This window comes from Pseudonaja textilis, chromosome 1, assembly GCF_049901715.1.
Source record: "Pseudonaja textilis isolate UNSWEBS1 chromosome 1, rPseTex1.2, whole genome shotgun sequence".
NCBI classification, from domain to species: Eukaryota; Metazoa; Chordata; class Lepidosauria; order Squamata; family Elapidae; genus Pseudonaja; species Pseudonaja textilis.
This window is the reverse complement of record NC_141990.1, coordinates 263,780,564-263,804,795: the sequence shown is the minus strand read 5'-3', so window position 1 is coordinate 263,804,795 and position 24,232 is coordinate 263,780,564. Positions and strand designations below refer to the sequence as shown.

The window sequence follows — 24,232 nt, the reverse complement described above, 5'->3', positions numbered from 1 at the left end:
TGCCACTTCTGCTCGATAGGCTCTGCAAGGCAGTGTTGTTTCTTCCATAATAGTATGTATGAATGCAAAGTGACTTTCTCAGTTTCTGTCTGAAGAATTCTCTATTTAAACAACCGGTCAACAAATCCCTCCATTAAAACAGGATTAACTGTACTTTCTTTCAGTGAAGAATTGCCACTTGAGGATCGAATCAGTTTCTTAAGAGAGAAGTGGAGAAATAGTTGCTATTTGGCAGTTTTCCAAAGCAAGTAGCACCCCCACTGCTTTTATAATCAATGTTTCTTCACTGTAGGGGCAATTGATTAATCATGCAATTGGAGACTCTGGCAAGGGGAGGGAGAAAGTTAAAAAAAAAACCTGATCTCCCTATAAAACAATGCTTGGGATAAAGTAGGAGTGGGTAGAAAATCGGTCAGAGCAGATTTCTGGGTATTTGCATTATATTGTAGGTGTTTCTGCCTCCTAATTATCTCATTGTAGAACCAACTCAGCAGCTTTGCTGAAAAAGAATACTTGTGGGAAAAACCAAGAATATACAGTATTTGTGTGTGAAAGGATTTGTGAGATTGGTTCTGGGGGTAAATCACACATTTCTGGGCTGAGCATATGTTTTTGCAGCGCCTTGTTTTTAATGCTTAACATTTGTCCCACCAATTTGAGCTCCTAGATTTACAGCCTGCTAAGTAAGGTTGGTGGCTCAGTGGCCAAGACGCTGAGCTTGTTGATCAGAAAGGTCAACAGTTCGGCAGTTCAAATCCCTAGCATAACCGCGTAACGGAGTGCGCTCCCGTTACTTGTCCCAGCTTCTGCCAACCTAGCAGTTCAAAAGCATGTAAAAATGCAAGTAGAAAAATAGGGACCACTTTGGTGGGAAGGTAACAGTGTTCTGTGTGCCTTTGGTGTTTAGTCACGCCAGCCACATGACCACGGAGACGTCTTTGGACAGTGCTGGCTCTTCGGCTTTGTAACGGAGATGAGCACTGCCCCCTAGAGCCAGAAACGACTAGCACGTATGCGTGAGGGCAACCTTTACCTTTAAGGGATTGGAAGCATTTGGGATTCCCTCATTCTCTCTTGTGCATGCTAGCAAGGCAGCTAAGTGCATCTTGAAAGCCTGTGCCTGCCGCTGCTCTTAGAAAGGGAAATGATTCACAACCATTCCTTATTGTCCTGTCTTTTGCCAATTTGAAAGTTTCTCAGCAAAAGAAGAGATCCCACGGCTATTTCCGATTTAGAATATGAAGCGTCATTAATAGCACCAGGACTGTTCTGATACAACAAGGATAAGAGTATATATTTATTCCCTAAATAACTGCTTTGGTTGCCAGGAGTCAGGTACTCTGACTTCCAAAGCATTTCCGGAGCTCTCAGCTGATGGGTTGGAATGCAAGGTGGAGACAGAGTCATATTCATAGGCCTGAATCCTCTTCTGGATTTCTGAAACCCTTTGAAAGGTGCAAAAACACATGTCCTGGTTTTAGAGGAATTTGGCTTTCCTCAAATCTGCCACCTTCTTTCTCCCTGTTTTTCTGCCATAATATGGCTAACTTCATGATGAAATGCTATTTCATGCTGTCTGCTACTACAGAGAGAATATTGTTATATTTTTGTGAGACACTTCGAGATTATTAAAAAAAACCCAGAAATGTAAGGAAATGCCACACACTGAGCATTACTTGTGTATGAAATAGAAATAGTGACATTCCACAATGAATTTGAAAATAGGACATTTTCATCTGATAGTTGTGTTATCTTTCTGTTTAACCCTTGTTATAAATTACTATCTGATTGGCATTTTTGTTTCTCCTCCAAAGCTGTAAGGATAATCTAAAACATTTTTTTTTAAATGTCTTGTTAGAACACATATTATTACCACAAATTGCATACATTGCTATGCAACACAGCATAATTGAAGTTGGAGATTTTTCTTGGCCATCATTGACAGGGTAAAGTTAACCAAATGATATATTGTATTACATTGAAATTCCTCATAAATTAAAAATAGCATTTGGATTTATTATAGTTTTTCTATATTTCTCATTTGTCCAATTTTCACTACAATTTGTCCCTGGTCTCCATCTTTTGAGAATGTTTGGGAAGAAAGGTTTGCAATGCCAGTGCACATACATTTCTTTCTAACATGAATGTCTATCTATGCATTTAACTTTGCCAACTATTCACATCTCTGCAACATATTTCTTGAAAAATACATTTTTGCTTACCTTGAAGAATATACATATTTTTCCACACTTTGTAATTTTTGACAGAGAATTAACACCACAAATAGTCAGAAAATATAGTTTTTATAGGATAACTAGTTTTTAATTCTTTCTCCCATCTGAAAGTAGAAAATTAATTACGCTACCTATTTATTCAGTACAGTGGATGCATTTCCTGATAATATGTATTCACATAGACTCAGTTTGGTTGCGTTTAGCTGTTGTATCCAGTAAGCTGTAGAATAATGTATGATATAAATTGGAAAATACTTTCCAAGCTGACCTTATATGAATGCTTTTTTGTATCCTTATCTTTCTAGACTCCTCTCTAAGATAATGCTGATTATTTCTTTCCCGCAGGTGCAGCTAGCAGCAGCTCCGAATGTTCCTGTGGCCGCAACCATTTCACCTGTGCCGTTAGTGCTTTTGGCGAATGCACTTGCATCCCTGCTCAGTGGCAGTGTGATGGCGACAACGACTGTGGGGACCATAGTGATGAAGATGGTTGTAGTAAGAAAATAATCCATAATTAGGAGGGAGGGATTGACGCGGAAGAATACTTCCATGCGTTTTTTATGCTTTTGTATTTGGTTCTTTTAAAAAGGCACATGCCTTATTCTTTTTTTTACTGAAGGGTCACTTTAAGACTCTATTATTAGAGTCCGGAAGACCAAATGCATGTTGCTAAATTATGAAATGCTGAAACCTGATCACTCTCCAACCTCTGTCTTTGACCTTCTGGAAATTAGTGGAGGGGCAGGGTTTTGTTACATTATCTTTTGTGCTCCTCGGATACAGCAAAATCGGGTTTTGCGTTTCTGTTTATTTTATGACCTAACAGGGACTCAACTTCCACTATCACATCATTATAAAAGAAGTGTAAGTGTTGATTTGAACTGTGAACTGTTACACATTTTGAGATCACCACTCGTTGATTGGCAGTTGCAGGCAAAGTTGATAACTGGTGCTGAGCGTAGAGGAAAGCATAAGCTAATAGAGATCTTGGCGATTTTAAAATATACTCATTAGTTGAGAATGAGGAGTATTAAGAAGGGAGAGAAAGTAGACTGGAGATAAAGGAAGGACACAGAGTGAAACGTGGCCACAGGAGAGTCAGGAAGGGTATAGTATTCAGCACTTCTTCTGCTGCTGTGATGCCTTCTGAAAGAAGACAGTAGTGATGGCAGATCTTGGGTGCTAATTTTCTTTGCCATTTATACAGTTATTCCTACAGTTGTTTTTGTAGGATTATCAGAGAGGGGGGGAGGGGGGAGAGAGAGAGAGAACTGAATTCCTCCAAAAACTGAAATGGGAGTCAACTACTATACATACCTGTGATGGAAGAACTTGTACCATATTAAACTGAAGAAGATCCTCTTTTCTATGCTTTCTCCAAATACCTATTTTTATTTTGTGAAACAAAATGACCCCATATGCACCGAGTAAGTGACACTGATGAAATGGGAGTTAGATTAGAGCTGTTGTTTTATAAAGCTGGCTAATATAAAAAATACACTTTTGTTTTATATAGACGTTGCAAAAGCATGAGTGTTCTTGAAAGGCAGAACTTTTAAAAAGTAGAGGGGGGGTGGAAGGAGCGTTATGTATGACATCCTTAGCTGTACAATCTAAAGTTTGAGTTTCAATCAAAGTTTCTCAGGTTAGGCTCAGTTTCCTATAACTACCTGAGCAAAAATTAGTTGCTATTGCTCTTTGCTAAGATTTTTAAAAAAAACACCTTAGTCCAAATCACAGCCTTGATATTTCCAGATTTCTAAATGGATTTTAGGAAAGCATATAAATGAGTCCTTCTCTTAGAAAGTCTCTTTTGGAGTAATTAGAGCTTCTGGATATGACATCTACAAATACATGATTTACCTGTCAAAGAATCTTCACTACAAAGAACGCAGAGAAAAATGAGATATCCCGTTTGCATATACCTTTTTTTTAGTGCAACAGCAGTATATACTGTAGGGATAGAAATCCAAGGTGAAAGTAGATCTCACATGTCACTGAAGTATCTGATTTCCAAAACATCATCATCATCATCATCATCATCATCATTATTTGATTATATCAGGACCATTATGTGTCAGTTTCTTTACATCTCTTAATTATGCAACATCCCTTTGTGAAATAGAGATAGTCCTTGACTTATGATCATAATTGAGCCCAACATTACTGATGGTAAGCAAAATATTTGTTAAGTGAATTTGCCCCATTTTACGACCTTTCTTGCCATAGTTGTTAAGTGAATCACTGCAGTTGTTGAGTTAGTAACAGAGTTGTTAAATGAATCTGGTTTCCCCATTGGCTTTGTTTATAAGAAGGTTGCAAAAGGGGATCAAAGGACACAGCAACCGTCATAAATATGAGTCAGTGGCCAAATATGAATCAGTGGCCAAGCATTTGAATTTCAATCACATGACCATAAGGGATGGTGCAACGGTTGTTAATTATGAAAAATGGTCATAAGTCACTTTTTTCAGGGCCGTTGTACCTTTGAACAGTCACTAAATGAACTGTTGTAAGTGGAGGACTGCACTGCTGTTGAGTAGTATCCTTCTTTTCCCATCCCTTTCCTTATCAGTCATTTGTAAACCTGATGTAAATGAAGAGAGTTGTAAACCTCAGGAATTTTGCATGGTTTTTTTTTTTAGTGATCTTTCTTTGGCCTAATTATTTTTAATAACTGAGAGGGGTCACTGCACGTGCAGTGCTTCGTATTTGATTTCAAAGGGATGTCAAGGGCCGTTGTTGGAGACAAAAGAATAATGCCGTGTTTGTACCCATATGTTTTCTGAAGCTCCGTACTGGAATCAAATACGAACCATCACAGAGCTCCGATAACTAAAAGAAGTATTGTACATTTTGAAACATTTTTTGTGGTTTTCCCAAAGGGCCTTTTTTTTTTTTTCCAAGAGGCAACTGGACTTTCTGGTTTTTCTTGGAAGACATTTCGCTTCTTAGATGGGAAGCGAAACGTCTTCCAAGAAAAACCAGGAAAAAGCACCTCTCGAAAAAGCACCTTCGGGACCACCATGACCTGGATGACTGAGAATCTCCATAGGCAGTTTTTGTGATCCTTTTTTTAAAAAAATGAAATTGTTGTATATAATGTTTGGGAAAATTGAACCTGTCTTGGTCTTAGATAAGAAATAAGGACAGTTGAAGCAGTAGGGCTGTAACGCCACCTGTTTTGGTGATTTTATTCATCTGTATTGCTTTAGGCTATGACTTGTTTTCTTCTCTTTTGTTTACTAGACACAATTGGCTAGGTTCATACAAGCTAGAAATTGGTAGGTTGTGAATTCTACGTGCTCTCCAGCCTCCCAAAGCTTTACTAAATGAGCTTAGCTGAATATTTTAGTTTTTAAAAAGTATATTGGAGGAGGGATTTGTTGGAATTTAAGGAGCAAAATTATGGTCGCTGGCAGTACTTTCATTTGGGATATTTATTTCACTCCTGTACATAGACACAAACAAATTTAAACTGATTTTTTTGGGGGGTGCAGGCGTTACGGAGGAAAAATGGGTTTAGCTACTGAAAAGGGTTTCTCTTTGGTTCCTTTAAAGCCCTGAATAGACCCCTCCAAACGAATCTACGCTCATATATTTCTTTATTTTAAAGATTTATATGGTTGCCCATCTTATATAACTCTGGGTGGCTCACAAAGACAATAAAAACCAATAACTATAAAACAGTCATAAAAACAATGAAAACAATCAAACAATAAACAGTGAAAACAATAAAACAAAAGCACCATGCTTAAAGCACCACTTGCTTAAAATTGGGAAATTTAGACTGGCAGTTTTCAGAGCTACAGCGAAGCTCCATGCAAATGGAGGAGACAAGCAAGCAAGCTTTGCAGAGCAGACAACGCTTGAAATAGAAAAGGATACAGAACAGCTTGAGGGGAAATCTCACACTCAGATCAGATTACATGGGCAAAACAGAATTCTCTTTCTCAGAAGGAATACAAAGAAAAAAGAAACTGAAAGAAGAAATTAAAGTCAAGCAGGTTCCTTGTATCTTCTTCACAATATACTTCTGTGCTTTACTGACACTACCCACTCCTGGATCAGCTTAATTTTCTCTTGAGATGTTTTTTTCCGCCACTCTGGTTCAAATTATAGATCAAGTTACTGACTGCTTTTTAAGACCGAGGATGGGTGGGTGGGGGTCAGTAATGAAACAAGCCCGCTCTTCTATGTTAAAGGTGTTAGGCGAAAACAGCACTTTGAACTTAGAGGAGCAAAAAGAGGGTAAAGAATTACATTGGAAAGAACAGGCGTGATTATGTATTCCAACAGCTAGCTTGATGGAAGGACCATGTAGGAGTAAGTGAGCGAGGAGATTCTCAGATATGAAGAAAGGGAGTATGTTGCTGGATATGGAGTTATAGATTTGATGGGATCTCTTAATTTTTGTCTTTGGCAGCTCCCAGCCAGTTGCCTGCTGCGGTTTTAGTCGAGTCTCTTTGAGTGTTGCTATATATAAGATCCACCTAGCTTTCTTTAATGAACTTGCATTCTGTTTCTTTTTGGTGTTTTTTTTTTAAAACCCATGTCTCTCTTTACCGATCTCAGCCACAATCAAGCATCTCATTTGTGCTTGATTATGGTTAGATCATGGCTTTCAAACTCCCAGCCCTCAGGCCGGATGGGTCCTGCACCGGCCACACCCACATCCGGTTTAGTGGGGAAAAAAGTTCCAATAGGTAATATGATGCTGTCATGACAACGTGAGTTTGACACCCCTGGGCTAGATCCTCTTGCCAGTCTCCTTAAGAAATGCCACTTCCTACTAGAGGGAAACTTCTCTGTATTGGTCTGTCGGCTTTTCTGCAGCTGGTGGGAGGTAGATTCCTTGACTGAAGTGGCATCCACCCTTGATTTAGAAAATAAGATTCATCACTGCTACACAATAGGTTAATGATAGTGACAGCTCCTTGCATAACTTCTTCAAAGGTGGAAATGATAGCATGACAAAGAAGAATTAATTAGATGCATTCATAGGTGAACCAGGAAATGAGGTATGTGTATAAAAGTAGGAGGTCGGAATATTGGTATACTTGGCAGCCTGTATATGTGAGGACTTTTTCAGCAACCAGTCCTCAAAATATCTGGAGTGTCAATGAACTAGCTTCAAACCCCCTTCAGTAAGTGGAGATTTTGGGGTTTCCCGAACAGAAAAAAGACAAGAACCATAGTAAACATGTAACAAGCTCAGTCTTGCCTGATGGGTGTTGCAACTTATTCTTTGATGGAATTTCCAGCATCAGTGTTTGCCTAAATTATGGAAACCTTGCCTACTAGACAGACAAGACCTTCCAGAAACTGGAATTAGCACTAGATAGTTTATTTAAAGCAGATTCTCACTGATTGAAGGCATTCGTTATATACTGTATGTGCCCCAATATAAATGGAAATTCAGTGTCCAGGATAGTACTTGGTAACCCTTTCAAAGTTAGAGAGTAAAAATGGTGGAATGAACAACCAACAGTGTATAAAGATTATCTGAGAACGAGTCCCATTGAATAGGAATTTTAAATATAAGATTTTTATTTATTAGATATTGCTTTTGATTGTTGAATGTCCTGATCAGTTCCCTGATTTCTTTACTCTTTGTCTTTGAATTTAGCATTTATTTTCTCCTGGCCTCTTTCTCTGACAGACTTCCTTCCTTGAAGTCTTGTTCTCATTTCTTTAACTTCTTTGCTTCAGAGTACCAGATTTCCTAGATTTCATCTCAAATATTGAAGGAGAGTTATGCTTATCACTGAAGTGAAAATACGGGTTCATTTATTCGCAGTGGATATTTCAGTGGATAGCAATGTAGCCTTTGCTCTCTGTGCATGAACTGCTTTGATTACTTTACAAACACAATTATTGCATTTCTAGCCGTCTTTCTGAGACCCATCAGTGCAGATAGCTTTTGGCAATCTCACACCTGAACCAGTCTGCACCTCAGTTGCTTGTCTGTCTCTTAAGTCTCTCACCTTTTGAGAGCAGAAGAACATTGAATTGTCTTCTGCTTTCAAGAAATATGTCTCCTTATTTTTCATATTTCCCCGAATCTCCCTTTTTGTCATCATTAATAATCCAAAAATGGTATGTTTATTTAAAAAGACTCACTACACAAGTCCCACTTATACGGTATTAGACTTCATATGCACATTTTTGGCATTTCACTTATATTTTCTATTCTGAGAAGGATGCTACTCAAGGGTGAGATTCCCCTGGTTTAGGCCTGTCCACCCGCCCCTGCCCTTTCCTATGCTTTATTTCCTTTGTTTAGAGCACAGCTGATTCGCATGGCAGAGCAGTTTGCCGCTCCTCAGCTGTTTGAGTCACAGAGGCTGTTGTTGAAGGTAAGTAGGGGCTTTTTTAAAATGCAGAGTGTGTGCGCGGAGCACGCATTTGGCACGAACGCACACGAAGCGCAGCGTGCAATCACCGAACCGGTGAATCCCACCCCTGATGGCAATGTATACAGGACTTTTTTAGAATTCCTAGTCAAAGCCTTTTCTCATCTAGGGATGCCATATCAAGGCTGCTAAAATATGGATGACCACTAGATGACTGCACAGAAACAGAGATAACTTAGATTTTTTTGATCCTATCAAGTGGTCATCCAATTCCTTGCAAGCCACGTAAATTATGCCAATTTCATCTCCCTAACCCCCTCCCGGATAATTTTGATTAAATGAGAGCTTTAATCAGAGCCAGGGTGGCGCAATGGTTAGAATGCAGTACTGCAGGATACTTCTGCTGTCTGCTGGCTGCCTGCAGTTCAGCAGTTCAATTCTTACCACTCAAGGTTGACTCAGCCTTCCATCCTTCCGAGGTGGGTAAAATGAGAACCCAGATTGTTGGGGCCAATAGGCTGACTCTGTAAACAGCTTAGAGAGGGCTGTAAAGCACTGTAAAGCTGTATATAAGTCTAGGTGCTATTGCTATTAAAATAGGAATGTAAGATTGGAAAATATTTTACATATTGAGAGATCCTTATGTAGTCCTTCACATCTGCAGAGAGGTGCTGCAGAAAAAATTAATGGGACAGAAGCTTGCTCTTAGACTCTCATCGAGTAGAATCATATGGGGTCAAATAACAGTTGAATCTTCCCAGGTTCATGTGCATATTGTGTACATGGGTGTGGTGTTTAATTTAATCAGTGTTGGTCAGCAGGTTTATAATTTGGTAAAGCCTTTCTTAAGGAAACAGAAATATCAGAAGAAGGACAGATGTTCCAAGCATTTGCAAAGACTATAAAGAAACACTTGATTTTAGTAAAGAAACCTTGGAAGCCCCTTTCCCCGCTGAATAATGGCTATTTAGGCACATGACCAAATTTCCTAGCGCTATGATAAAATTTCTGTACATAGCTGAGTTGAGACATGTTCTTCATTAGATAGGAAGGTCACTGTATGGTCAGCAAACACATTAAACAAATATTTACTGGTCTGTTGGCTGAATTGTGTCCTTCCCAGTAAGTGTGTATTCTCAAACTCTGTTTATCAGGAAGACAATTCTGTATGGGGATCTTGATATAAAATATGGACGTTCTTCCCTATTGTTTAGACGACTCTTGTTGCCATACACTTTCCAAATGTGTTAATGGCCGGGAATGATGGGAAATATAATCTAACACATTTGTACTTGTCAACAGAGGTGGGGGAGGAAGAGCAATGTTTTCACACCCATCATCATTGCTTCAAGATTTATTTGTCTAAGGTATTTGCAAAAGATAAGTGTGATTTTGATGACAGTCTAGAGGGCTGAAGGAAATTGGTGTGAAATTTGTTTTTATTTCTTAGACCTCTGTGTGTGTGTCATTTTTTTCTGACGTTTTCCTCTCTTCATTTTTTTAAACAATCATAACAGATTATTATTAAGGAAAAACTAATCTATTCAGACTTTCTTAATTAAAGGACTAGTACCCTAATTAAAGGCATTGTTTTGCATGATTAATAATGAAAGTTGATGTATATTAGCTAGGTTGCTAAAGTAGCTTAGCGTACTTCATTTCCAAAGAAGAAATGGGTTGAACTTGAATTTGGCTTTTTTGTGACTCAGGAAAGTAACAGTTGAAATATGGGCATGTCTTTACTGAGCTTTTTAAAATGCTTCAAATTTGGTTGCCTGGCTGCCTCTGAGCTGGGAAAAAATATAGACACAAACGAATTATATCTACACTTTTTTCCAGGGCTCAAGTTGTCAGGGTGGCTGGTACGAATGAATGCAATTTCTTCTCTAGTGAGAGTTTGGAAGTCAGTCGTAGGTCTGTGGAATCTTCATCATCATATAAAAATTAGATTACCTAAACTGCAGATGTAAATTTAATTTCTGGCAGCAACAGGGGGCACGCATTCAGTATTACATTATGCCAGGGTTGACCATTCATTTCTCTCTATGGAGGGACAGAAAAGGAAAGAGTATAAAAGCATTTAAGATTTCTTACTAGGGAACATAATATTCAAAAAACGAGCGATCAAAATTATCCAATTGGGCAAATGTTGCTCTTGAACTGCATCCACCTTCCCACACCTAGGATCTCTTTGGAACGTTGAACTACATTTTCCATTAATTCAAACCAGCATGGTCAGCTATCAGGGAATATAGGAGTTATGGTGAAAATATCTTACCAATCCTGATTGAGGAAGACTAAGTTACAAGGTGATCGCTTTGCAATAATCATCAACTTCAGACTATGTTGGTATCAAAAGTTGAAGACATGGAACGGGCCTTTTTTTTTTTAATTTACTCATCCCACCCACAGATTTGTTGGGGGGGAATTATATCTCATAAAACTCCAGGTGGAAGGGAAGCATATAAATATATTGAAATGGTAACAATTCGGAAAAAAGGAAGGCTCTATAATAGAAGACAAAACGAAGAAGGCTCTCAAAATAAAAGTGCATTCTGGAAATAAGGTTTAATGTATTTAATTTTTTAAATCATTTTAACTAGAATGGGCATTGTGATTATTTATATATACCATCTCTTCTTACCTTTTCAATCTATTTAAAAGAGAATAGTTGATATTGGTACTACTTGGTTTTACTGTAGGATTTGTGGGCAAGGATATGCACTACTGACAAGTTAGTGGACTCTATAGCCAGTTAGTGGCCCTTGCGCTAAACAAAATTCCAATAACTGAAATTGAGTTCTAAGAAAAAATTGTCTTCTTCCTCTCATTGGTGTTAAATATCCAGATCCTATATAAAAAGATGGAAATAATTGGCAGTCCTTATTTTAAAATAATATTTTATTCCATATTTATGTGCAGAAAAAATACATATTTATGTGTAAGTCTCTTTGGAACATATGGAACAAGATGGATTTTGTTGCTGTTGTTAATTCTGAGTCCTAAGAAGAGCCTTGCTGGATTGGATAAACAGCCTCTGTTGTCCGCTGACCTGATTTTCAGAGTAAACAACCTAGTCTTGTTGGAAATCTGCAACCTATATATAATTAAGGGAAATTGCTGCTTCTCTGCTGTTTCTGTTGTTCTGGTTATATTTCTGAGTTTATCCCACGGGTCCCCAAACTTGGCAACTTTAAGACTTGTGGACTTCAACTCGCAGAATTCTATAGTTGCCAAGTTTGGAGACCTCTGGTTTATCCTTTGCATGTCTTACTTTTCTGGGTTCTGTTTAATTCCTTTGGAATCTTTTGAAGTTGAGAACCACACTGCATTATATTCCATTCAACTGGGTACAGGGAGGTATGTTTTCCCCCCTTCCTTTGAGGACTGATGATAGTGAGGTAAGAATGAGTAGTTCTCAGACTAGAGAAGCCTGTTATATAATAAACCATCCAAGGCCTCTAAGGGAATCACCAAATATCTGTTCATTTAGAAAGGCAGGAGGAAGAAGCCAAGATTTTAAACTCTGAAATAGGGAAGGAGGGAGGGGCAGAGAGAGGGAGGGTAATCTAATTCAATAGTTATATGGGTATACACTCTTGAATTCTTTGCTCTGCAGTGTGAAATCATCTGTTGTCTTTAGCCAAACTGAGAGTCTTCTGCCAAGTTTAACCAAAGGGTGAATTAAGGATTAAGCATCTGGAGATCTGTGATTACTGTCAAGGCCAATTGTGATGTCTCACACATTCTAATCTAAAAATTTAAGGAAAAGAGAGCATCTGTATAGCTAAATGTAGGTTAAACCATTCTCACTACTGGCCATGTTGACTGACGATGGTAGAGACTGTAGATAAGCCTGGATGGCACTGCACTGGGAAGAGCTGCTGCTGACAGTTCCTAGATAAGTTGCCACAAATGCTAAGCATTTGGTTCATTAGTACTTAACCTTCGTCGTCTTCTTGTGCCATATCCATCATCGGATATTTACAATCATGTTGGTGATCCTATTTTTATTAACAGCAGCACGAAAAAGTCCAAACCAGTCTCTTAGATTTTGAAGCCATGATGATCTTCTAACTGGACCTCGTTTGCCTTCAATCTTTCCCTGGAGGGTTAAGTGAAGTATGCTGTATTTTTGCGAGTGTCACATCACATGTCCAAAATATTCTAACTTTCACTTTTTTATGGCTTTGATGATTTCCCTTGGCTTTCCCAGGCAGCTTATCACGTCCTCATTTCTGATTTTGTCAACCCAGCTTATAAGTAACAGCCATCTGTACATCCACATTTCAAATGCTTCTAGTCTCTTCAAATGGCTTTCTGTCAGATACCTCTACTCCATAGAGCAGGATAGAAAAGATGTAACATCTGACAAGCCTGATTTTCAATTTTAGGCTTGTGTTGTGACTGCAGAAGATCTTAAGAATGCTGTTCAACATTTCTCTATCCTTGTCTTTACTTCAGTGGTCATGTCCCACATTTCATGCAAATTAGAACCAAGGTACATGATCCTTTCGATTTTTTCTAGTGGCATTCCTTCCGAAGTTACCGGTGATAAATTAATGGGTTGTTTGCTGACGACCATGATCTTGGTTTTTGAGGTATTAAGCTTCAAGCTATATTTTTCAGTTATTTCTGTGACTCTGTTGTTGAGGAGCTGAAGGTCTTCATGCTTACTGGCAAGCAGAACTGTATCATCTGCATATCTTAAATGGTTGATCCGAACACAGTTTACTTTGAGGCCAGCATCAATGTTTTCCAGTGCTTCATTGAAAATTGACTCAGAGTAGAAATTAAACAACAGCGAAGACAGAATACAGCCCTGTCTGACCCCTCTTCGTGTTTCTGCATCCTCTGGGTATTTTTGGCCTGGTCTCACATTTGCTACCTGATGCCAATATAGTTTCTTTATGATTTGTATGTCTTTGTCATCTAGTCCCACTTGTTTCAAGATTTGTAATAGTTTGCTGTGTTTTATTTTATCAAATGCATTTTCACAATCAATGAAGCACATGTAAACACTGTGATTAGCATCTCTACAATGCTGTATAAGAACTTAAATGCTGAATAGGGCATCTCATGTACCAAGATTGTTTCTGAAACCAAATTGTGTGTTACTTAGACTCTCCTCAATTTTGATGTATATTGTTGTGTGAATTATTCTCAGGAATATTTTCAGGGCATCGCTCATTAAGCTTATTGTTTTGTATTCGGTACACTTCTTTGCATTTATTTTTTTGTGGATTGTCACACAGGTTGACTCATTTGGTATCTTTCCTGTTTCATATATTCAGTTGAAGAGCTGCAGTAAAACCTGCTTTTCATAATTAAAGCAAGCCCCAAAGTAGATTTGCAAAGATAGTTCCTGGCTGCAATTTCAGGGTAAGGACAGTGGAAAACTGGAAACACTAACTATCCAAATGGCCATTTATTTGCAAAGAAACCACCTTTCTTCTTTGTTTATTGGGCTACTGCTGCAGATGATGACAGCTGTAAGATAACATCAGCAGACTGAGCAGAGATGAAAGGGTTTCTGTTGCTTGCTTGTTTAGTTGAAGGAAACCCTGTTCCTTTGGAAAACACAGCTACCAGGTATAAAGAAGGTCTTCTTGTCAGAAGATCGCAAAAGGGGATCACATGACCCTGGGACACAGCAATGGTCATAAATATGAACCAGTTGACAAGCATCTGAATTTTGATCACATGATCCTGGGGACGCTGGAAAAGTTGTAACTGTGAAAAATGTTCATAAGTCATTTTTTTCTGTGCCATTGTAACTTTAAAGGGTCACTAAATTAACTGTTGTTAAGTCAAGGACTACCTGTATTAATGGATGGAGGAAGTCATCATGGGAGTGGGAAGCATTTTGATGCAGAGATTTTTCATCCTCTTTGAGTAGGGGGAGACTGTAAGAACTCAGATATAAGGCCTTTCTCATTCTGTGCGTTGGAGCGCAGATCCCTGGAAAGTGGATTTATCTGTTCCCAAATATTCTGCCGGTACTATTGTTTGGAAGCGTGCAATGGAAAATCTGACAATTCTGCTTTGTGCTGTTTGGCGGGCAGTGAAGTTGTTTTAATCTAACATGATAGGGAGAAATGAATGTATTTTCAATTTTTTTGGAAGAAGTGGACTAGCGTTCAAGGAAGAATGAGAGAGGGGCTGGTTTTTCAGGACTGAAATAATTAACAGATACAGAGAAATTGTTCTTTTGTGTTTCTGGATGAGTGTTTGTAATAAAATGTAAGTGTAACGTGTTGGCCAGGGCTTATGTTCCTACTTTGAAAATCCATGTCTCTTTTAATTCACCACAATTTCAAATAACTACCATATTGTTGAGAACACTGACTGTTTTTTCCCCTAAAGGCTAAAATTGATCTGACTACAGTACAGCTGAAAGTTGGCATAACTTTCAGTAACCTCTGCAGCAGTATTCTCTGGCACAGAAAAGGGAACTTGGCTGTTCTTTTAGCACAATTTTAGCTCACTTTTAGTGATATCACCAAGTTGTTACTTGTTATTCAGAGTACAAGCTGATCTTAAGAAGAATGAAAACTGCACATTGTTTGAGAAGTTATTAACATGGCACTATTTCCCATCCCTTCCTACTTTTTATTAATAATGCTACTGAACTAATTAGAATTCTTATGAAATTATATATTATATTTATTTTCTTCCATTCAGTTCTGTCCAATTCTCAGACGCTGCCTGGACAAGTCCCTGCAGTTTTCTTGGCAACATTTTTGGAAATGGTTTGCCAGTGCCTCCTTTGTAGGGCTAAGACAGAGGTCTCCAAACTTGGCAACTCAGAATTCTGGGAGTTGAAGTTCACAAGTCTTAAAGTTGCCAAGTTTGGGGACCTTTGGCTAAGAGAAAATGACTGGTCCAAGGTCAGCTGGCTTTGTACCTAAGCCAGGAATAGAACTCAAGGTCTCCTGGTTTCTAGCCTAACCCTATCCCTAATTATTAGAACACTTTGTATTTTAATTATTACTAAATATAATTAGTACTACTACTACTAGTATTACTACTGTACTACTGTTATGTCCTTGGCACGTGTGTATGATTTAAGATGTAGTACAACTGAATTGAATGTTCTTAGTTGTTTCTTTATCTCCTTCTTACATTTCAGTGCTTCCTACGTGCTCATCCCTGGATTTTCATTGTGACAATGGCAAATGTATCCGTCGATCATGGGTCTGTGATGGAGACAATGATTGTGAGGATGATTCTGATGAGCAGGACTGCCGTACGTTAAACGCACAATCCCTTTGTGAGATCAAATAGAATGTCACTGTTGGAGCTGCAGTCGGCTTTTGGCGATGGTTAAGCAGTAGAGTAGCTGTTAGAGTAGACGGTGTATGCTTAAAAAAAAAAATACCCCAGTTATGTGGGCTTGCTCTAACCTCAGTAATTTAGGTTTGTGGTGTTCTTTGATAATACTACAAAACTTGACTTTTGGCAGGTGGACACATTTGTGCAAACATTTGAAAGTTGTCTTCTTGTGCTACCTTCATCCTAGTTGGTGAATTCCAACCAGAGACATGTATCACTTATCAAATTATGTTTTAAAATTTGCATTACACTGAGATCAAGCTTTTATAAATATTACATAGTTCCTGGGCTATTTATTTAGTATGCTTGCCAACAGTTGTATTCTCAATGACATGGGCCAACTGGGCTATTCTTGTATTTCCATGTTTCATTTTCTTTTAAAATAGTCGTATAATATGTTCAGAGAAATTAAATGAACCGAATAAATATATAATAAAGAATTGCATTAATATGTATTCCTAAAGTGCATATGTAGGATTCTGTTGTGTGAGAAAACCACAATGCTGTGTTTGATGTGTCTTTTTGTGGGTTGTGTTCCTGCAGCTCCCAGGGAATGTGAAGAAGACGAGTTCTCATGTCAGAATGGATATTGCATACGCAGCCTATGGCACTGTGATGGTGACAATGACTGTGGAGACAACAGTGACGAGCAGTGTGGTTAGTAACCTGGTTGTGGTAGGGCCAAAATCCAGCATTTTGGAGTGCCAAATGACATGAGAAAAAAATAATAATTGTAGCACAGATGATTGGAACAGAGTTTTTGCATAGGTTTCAGTCCTAACATGGTGGGCTGAAGATCATATATTTTGTTATTTATGAAGACTCTGAAATTATCAGTGCAAGAGACAAACGGCCATTTGCCAAACCAAGTGAAAACCCAATTTGCAGCTGAAGCAACACATTGGTAACCAAGATTTATGCGGGGAGGGAGGAAATTTGTTCTAATATGCCTAAAGAAAGCCCATTCCTTTCCCCAGTTCTTGATTCATTTGCAACTCAGTTTGGCATTACAGTTTCTGGGGCTTTGAGGACTGTGGAATAAAAAAAAAAAAATGATTAGGATAGATCTAGGCTTCAGGCTCCATGGAAAAAATTAAGATAGTTTGCTTGCCGGGCTGGGAAATTGAGGAGTTGGGGGGTTGTGCTGTGTCCCTTCCATGTCACATCAAACTGTATTCTAGTACAACTTCAGTTTATCTCTGTAAAAATCTACACTAAGCAAGCAGTCATTATTCTGTGCAATTGTGATATTGGAAGGTTTGGGGAGGTGATCGATTTTAAAAAAAGTTTCACTTGCAGCTGTGAGGGAAGGGAAGGGTGAAGATGAAGAGCTGTAATGACAGCACAGTGGTTAGAATGCAGTATTTCAGGTTAATTCTGCCCACTGCTAGAAATTTGATCCTGACTGGCTCAAGGTTGTCTCAGCCTTCCATCCTTCCGAGATTGGTAAAATGAGGACAGTCTGGTTGTTGAGGGCAATATGCGGACTCTGACTCTGTAAACCACTTAGAGAAGGTTGTAAAGCACTATGAAGCGGTATATAAGTCTAAGGGCTATTGCTATTTTCCCCTAAGCTATTCTTTCTGCTGCAGATATGAGGAAGTGTTCAGACAAAGAGTTTCGCTGCAGTGATGGCAGCTGCATAGCTGAGCACTGGTTCTGTGATGGTGATACTGACTGCAAGGATGGATCGGATGAAGAGAACTGCCGTAAGTGCCCTCTCTTTCTTGTCGCTTCTAGCATTTAAGCCTCTGCTTCTGGGAATACGTGCTAGGTTTTTTTTTTCCATGATGTAAACACCTACTGGCCTTAGCCTTGCTGTGTAGGATTAAAATATATATTAACTAGTAGTGCAAATCTCTGCAGGCATTTTTCCATCAAAAGAGCTGCTTGAAATGACATCACCCTTCCTTCATTTGATAAAAGCATCTGCTTCTAAGCTTTGAAATGGTCATGGGTATCAGTTACTACAGCTGTTAATGCTGCTCTTTTACTTCTGTCTTAAAAGAATAACATCTTCACCCACAGAAATGCTTTTTTAAAATTGATTCTGATCAATGGAAAAAGCCATGCCAGATTTTTTCACTGAAGAATCCCCACCAAAATGTTCAAGAATTTTAAATTCCAGTTAAAAAAAAACGCACTCAATTTCAATTGTGCTTTTTCTTGCCTGTTTATTTAAAAAAATTATATATCATGTACTCCAATTTGCATTAGGGTTATTTAAATACATTTAATGTTGTATAATTGTTGTAAAATCAATGCTTTTCTCATGAAACTTGATTATGATGCAGCATTTTGAAATGGTAAGCAAATGGTTTTGTTTTTTATCCTACTCCAGTAACTGTGAACTTTAGTATGTTTTGGTTTATTTTACTGGGCAACAATGAGAATCAATATATATATATCAACTGAGAGATATACGGTATTTAATTTTGCTTTGTTGATATATTACAAATAATTTGGTTTCTAAATTTTGCCTATGGGTAATCCTTGGCTTACAGCCACAACTGGGAGTGGAACTTCCATCGCTAAGTGAGGCAGTTGTTAAGTGAGTCATGCCAGATTTTACAACCTTTTTTGCTGTAGTTATTAGGTGAATTGTATGGTCATTAAGTGAATCCATTTTCTCCCACTGGCTTTGCTTGTTGGAAGCCATTTGGGAAGGTACAAATGGGGGCCATGTGATTGCAGGACACTGCAATGGTCTTAAATACATGCAGGTTGCCAAGTGCCCAATTCTTTGTCATATGACTATGGGAATACAGCAACGGCCATAGGACCAAATGTAAATCACTTTTTTCAGTCCCCCCACTCCTAACGTTGAATGTTCACTAAATGAATAGTTAAAAGTCAGGGACTATCTGTATACATAAGACTTTTGATAATTAAGGTGAGAATTACAGCTTAATTACATGTAGAATTATTGGGTAAGTGGAGGAATGGAGTGGGATTGAAAAACATAAAATGAGGAGTTGGAGGATTGTATAACTTTGTTACTGATAGGAGAGTCCAGATGTGTGAAAACTAATCAAGAAGGCAAAGGAGGAAAGGAGTTTGCAATGTTTTGACCTAACAATCCATCAGTACGGTGTCACTTTTAATTGGTGGGCCTTAGGATGTAATGAACAACCAATAGTGGGGAGGCGAACAGGTGCACAGTAACTTATCAGATCATGAGGTGGCATGCCTTTGTCGCTATGTGATAAAAGAGTGAAGGAAAGTCGGGATACAGATGAAAGGCAACATTCTTCTTGGATGATTAGGGACAGTTCCTGAATTCCTTCTAACTCTAACTTTGTAGCCCCCTTCCCAGGATGGCAAAACAGGCTGTTCTATTCTGAGGTTGCTTAGAGATGATGGGGAGGCGGGTGGGGGCGGGGGAGACAATCCTGTTTAGATCTGAACTTTTCTAACTTTTGGAAGTGAACATTTTGGTATTTTTATTTGAATCTCAACATGGCTTGAGACCTTTGTGCTTTAATATTTGGATTGCTAAAGTGTGCTTACGTTGGAAGGTGAGTTAGCAGGGATTGAAATTTTTTTTAATATATATTTTCCTGATTCGTGCCAATATTCATTAAAACCATGGATTATTTTTATTTTTTTATGTAATGCTTATTATGGGTTTAAGTAGTTGCACTGCAATTGCTTCATTGGATCCATAATTTTATTATTCATATTTTTTCCTTTAAATGGGTTTTTTTTAAACGCTTCCATTATTTTTCTGTTGCTAGTTTGATTGTTGTTTGCTCCAATTTGCCTATTCACATTTTAAATTGGAGGGGTGTGTGTGTGTCTAGTTTGGTAAACATCTTCCCTCAGTTGGGATGGAATATCCTAAGAGAAAAGATAAAAGAACCTAGGTTTCAAATGATAGCCCTGCAGGTAACTTGGGTGTAAAATACATAAGATTTTACATGTGATAATGAGTGTCTTAAATAGGACTGGAAAGCAAATTGACTATATCGCAACTTCCATTCATAATGTCAATCCAAAACCATGCAGAAACAGAGTTATGTTGGAAATAGCATTTTGCTCAAAATAGGATTTATTTAGCATATGACATATCATACACGGACTAGCAATATAAATTAACATTTCAACTAGATTAGTAGAACCCAATAAAATATAAATATCAAAAAGATATATGTTCAAATATCAGTGTCTAGGCCATCTATTGAAGTGCAACATTGTTTATATTAAAAATAAGTCAGATACTGGACTGGTATGTGCCCTTGGCTTACAGCCAGTCACAATGTGATCTACATTTTGACATGGGACCCCGTAGTCACACTAAGGCAGGGGTCTCCAAACTTGGCAACTTTAAGACTTGTGGACTTCTCCTATGTTGGCTGGAGAATTCAGGGAGTTGAAGTCCACAAGTCTTAAAGTGGCCAAGTTTGGAGACCTCTGCGCTAAGGTAAAGATGCTATGCCCCATGTGTACAGAAAGTCCTGGCAGATGCCACGTGAGGTGTGAATCCTATTCAGGATTGTCCACTGCTGATGTGGTAGTTCAAAGCCTGGCAGCTTTTTTGTGGGGTTATTTATATGTCTGGGCGTTCTGCGACCAGTTGGCTTTCCATTAGGAATTGATGTTAGTTGTCGAGAAGATATTGTGCAAGCTCGATTGGGGACTTCCTGGATTTGAGTCTTCCTGCTGATAAATGATACATTCGAAATAGGAACTAAGTACTCTGCGAGTGGTTTCACATCGGAGCTCCTTTTGAAGCCTAGTACATTTTTTGGGGTAGTCTTGCACTGTAGTATCTTCAAGTAGACTGAGAGAGTTCTATTTGTTTCCTGATTATCAGGACTTTGAACCAAGACTTAAGTCTGCTTGACAAAGTAGCTACATTAAAGTAAATGACCAGAGAGAATGTCCTTTGTTGTAGGCACACACATCCCCAAACATTATTTGGAAGTTATTTTGATGAATGATTTCCAGCACTCTTGGTTGCCTTTCTCCCAGTCTGGATGCCCTTGGGTCATCCATTTAAAACATCCTTGTTTTTCATTAATATCAAGGAAGCCAGCTCCAGCCTTTGTGAATTGCTCCCTTTCCACATTAGCTCACGTTTTCATTCAGTTTTCTGTTTCTGCCCTTCCTCCCGGATCTGAGGAGTTAACTGGATTCTCAGCAGACAGGCAGAATCTCCTCCCCCACTCCTGCCTGAAGGGCATTTTTCATAATATGTTCTAGATAGGAGGAAACTTCAAAAGGTTCAGAGGGAGAAGACAATAAAAGACGTCCAGCTCCTGAAGGGCAATGGTGGGGGATCCTGGGGGCGGTGCTGGTGTGGGGCGCGATTTGCCTTTTATCTTCAGAGATAATGAGAACTGGCCAAAAGCCAGAGCCGTAAAGATTTCTGAGCCAGGAAAGTCTTGGAGAGGAAGCCAATTTCACTCTCCCTTTGCCATTGCCTCTACTTTTCCTGCTGGTTTTTAAAATGTGTATTTTCTTCAGAAACCTAGCTGTGTTAGAGGCATGGGTTTAGTGAGATTAACAAGCTCTCCTGTATATTTCTAAAAGTCTAATGCTTTATTTAAAAAAAAAACCCACAGAAGCAAACTAGAAAATTTCCCTCAGTTTAAACTACTCTTTCCTGACACGATGCCCTCTAACCTATGCTGAATCGTTATTATAATTATTGTCAATTTGATGTATATTTTCATATTTCTACCCAGAGGGCACTCAAGATAGCTAAGGACTCGGTGGGCCTCCAATTTCAAATATATATTTTACCACCTCTTGTGCCCTTTTCTGTCCCACTGCACACAGGTGCAGTGCCAGAAAGTATGATCCAGATGCTGTTAGAGTCCTGAATGCTTTTGCTGGGGTCATTCTGCTTGAACACCCTTCCAAAAGCCTCCTTTCTGTTGCAGTAGTGATTTTTCAAAACCTTGAAATTTTACAGGCTGCTGACTATCTAACACCAAGAATTCTCTTCTCTGGGCTTAATTGCGTTGGTGAAAGGGCAGCACCGTACATATTTTGTCTTAAATTAAACTGAGTTCTGGACCAATGTTATATGTGCCTAGGAAGAATTCTTCTATGAAACTGAGAGAAAGGGGAAATGTTTGTCCTGGCATCCTTTTGAGATAAATGGTACTCTTCAAAGGTTTGCCACAGCAATTCATGGTGACTTTTGCTTAAGAGCAAGCATTGGTCAAACAAAATCCTCAAATGAACAGTTCCTCCGTTCCATCATGCAGCTTGGCTAATTGCAAACCTTTGCATAGTCATCTCCAGAGATACAGAAAATTATAGCTTTGTATTTGCCTGGAAGCTATCTTGGAGGTTAACTTGTTTCTTTAGGCTTTTGGAGAACACCATGCCCTCATTCTCTTGAACACAAGGAAAGCCATTGGAATGCTTGTGGTCAGTCACAAATGAGTCTTCACATTAGAGTGCATACATAATCATGGCAATCAACGTATGATAAAATCAGTGGTGGAATTGAATATGTAGTAAATCCACTGGCATGTGCTATTTCTGTGTTTATTACGAAGGTGTCTATGTGGATTTGCTTAGTGGATTTTGTTATTGTCCACTTTCATAAAGTGTGCTTCATATTCATAAATGCTGTTTTTCAGTTGTATAATCTCTGTTGTACTTCAGTGTGTATGTCTCTATCAACTTTCAATGTGCTAATTCTATGCATGATGACATCTTGATAGGATATGAAAAGACATAAGACCTTCAGTTCAATTCAATTCAATAAAAGCAGCTGGAATATATAAGAGTTTCCTAATTCATATTTCCTAGGCTGTGACATGAAATAATCTTAAAGAATGGTGGAAGACCTTATTGTGGATCTTTTTGTGGATTTTTATGAAGCAACGAACACTTTGTTCAAAACAGGTGTTGGAGGGGGGGCAGGAGGCCAATTACCACTAGTGTTTGATAACTTTAAGTGTAATGACAGCTTGTGTGCATGATGCTTGCCACTCTATTTGCTAGGAGCCACTGTGGCGCAGTGGTTAGAATGCAGTATTGCAGGCTGTCTCTCCACTGCCAGGAGTTCAATCCTGACTGGCTCAAGGTTGACTCAGCCTTCCGTCCTTCCGAGGTCGGTAGAATGAGGACCCAGGTTGTTGGGGGCATTATGTTGACTCTGTAAACTGCTAAGAGAATGCTGTGAAGCACTATGGAGTGATATATAAGTCTAAGTGCTATTGCTATTGCTTTCTATTTTGTGCCTCACCAAAATCACAGAACAGTGTAGGGATCTCTTGTTAATCTTTCTTTTCCCTTTTTCATTCCCCTTTTAGCATCAGATGTTCCAGCAGCAACATGCAACCTAGAGGAATTCCAATGTGCCTATGGGCGTTGTATCCTGGACATTTACCACTGTGATGGAGATGATGACTGTGGGGATTGGTCCGATGAATCTGATTGCTGTAAGGACTCAGATCAAATGGCATTGCTGTCTTGTTTTCGGGTCAGATGTGCTTCCTGGGAGGAGTAACAGAGAAAATTTGTGATGGGCATCTGTCATTCCAATATTCAAATGAGAAGCTTTTTCAGCTTTCCCTCCAGATAGCAAACTCAATCTCTTGGGCTTAATTTGGGCTGAATGAGAGTGTGAATTACCATATACTGTTTATCTCCGTAGCCTCTCACCAGCCGTGCCGCTCGGGAGAGTTCATGTGCAATAGTGGCTTGTGCATTAATGCTGGCTGGAGGTGTGATGGTGATTTTGATTGCGATGACCAGTCGGATGAGAAAAACTGCAGTGAGTACCCTGGGACTTGTAAATCGGGTCCAGCCTGGGGGCAGCGAGTAAGATTATAGAAAAGCGAGTAGTGAAACCATGTTGAACTTCTTGTTCGTATTTGTTTCCTCAGCGACCTCTATGTGCACAGCTGACCAGTTCCGATGTAAATCTGGCCGCTGCGTTCGGCTGTCTTGGCGCTGTGATGGGGAGGGAGACTGCTCTGATTACAGCGATGAGGAAGACTGTGAGGACTCGGGTAAAAATTGTACAATTGAATGCCTTTTGGGGTGGGGGGGAGGCTAGAATCTGTGCTAAGTTCAAGTGGTCCATTTTATAATTTCGAAAATTCTTCATTCAGGGATCCCACAATGTTCCCCTGACCAATTTCTGTGTGAAAATGGGCGCTGCATTGGCCAACGGAAGCTGTGTAATGGTGCCAATGATTGTGGAGATGGCAGTGATGAGAGCCCTGCCCAAAACTGCCGTAAGTGATTTGACTTACAACCAGAATTGCAACCAGAATCTCTCGGTCATTGAGCTTAATCATGTCACGTGACTGTTTTGGTTAACAGCTGCAATCTCAG

General features: G+C 39.0%; 1 protein-coding gene across 1 annotated transcript in view; it reads left to right on the top strand.

Annotated features, from left to right (window-relative positions):
* Positions 1-24,232, top strand: part of LRP4 (LDL receptor related protein 4) — a 103,643-nt gene that overhangs the window by 47,687 nt on the left and 31,724 nt on the right. The window contains exons 3-10 of the mRNA XM_026703789.2: positions 2,580-2,729; positions 15,723-15,839; positions 16,469-16,582; positions 17,518-17,634; positions 23,203-23,331; positions 23,547-23,666; positions 23,779-23,904; positions 24,007-24,132. Of these exons, the coding sequence (XP_026559574.2) occupies positions 2,580-2,729; positions 15,723-15,839; positions 16,469-16,582; positions 17,518-17,634; positions 23,203-23,331; positions 23,547-23,666; positions 23,779-23,904; positions 24,007-24,132 (999 nt within the window). The remainder of the gene's footprint in view (positions 1-2,579; positions 2,730-15,722; positions 15,840-16,468; positions 16,583-17,517; positions 17,635-23,202; positions 23,332-23,546; positions 23,667-23,778; positions 23,905-24,006; positions 24,133-24,232) is intronic.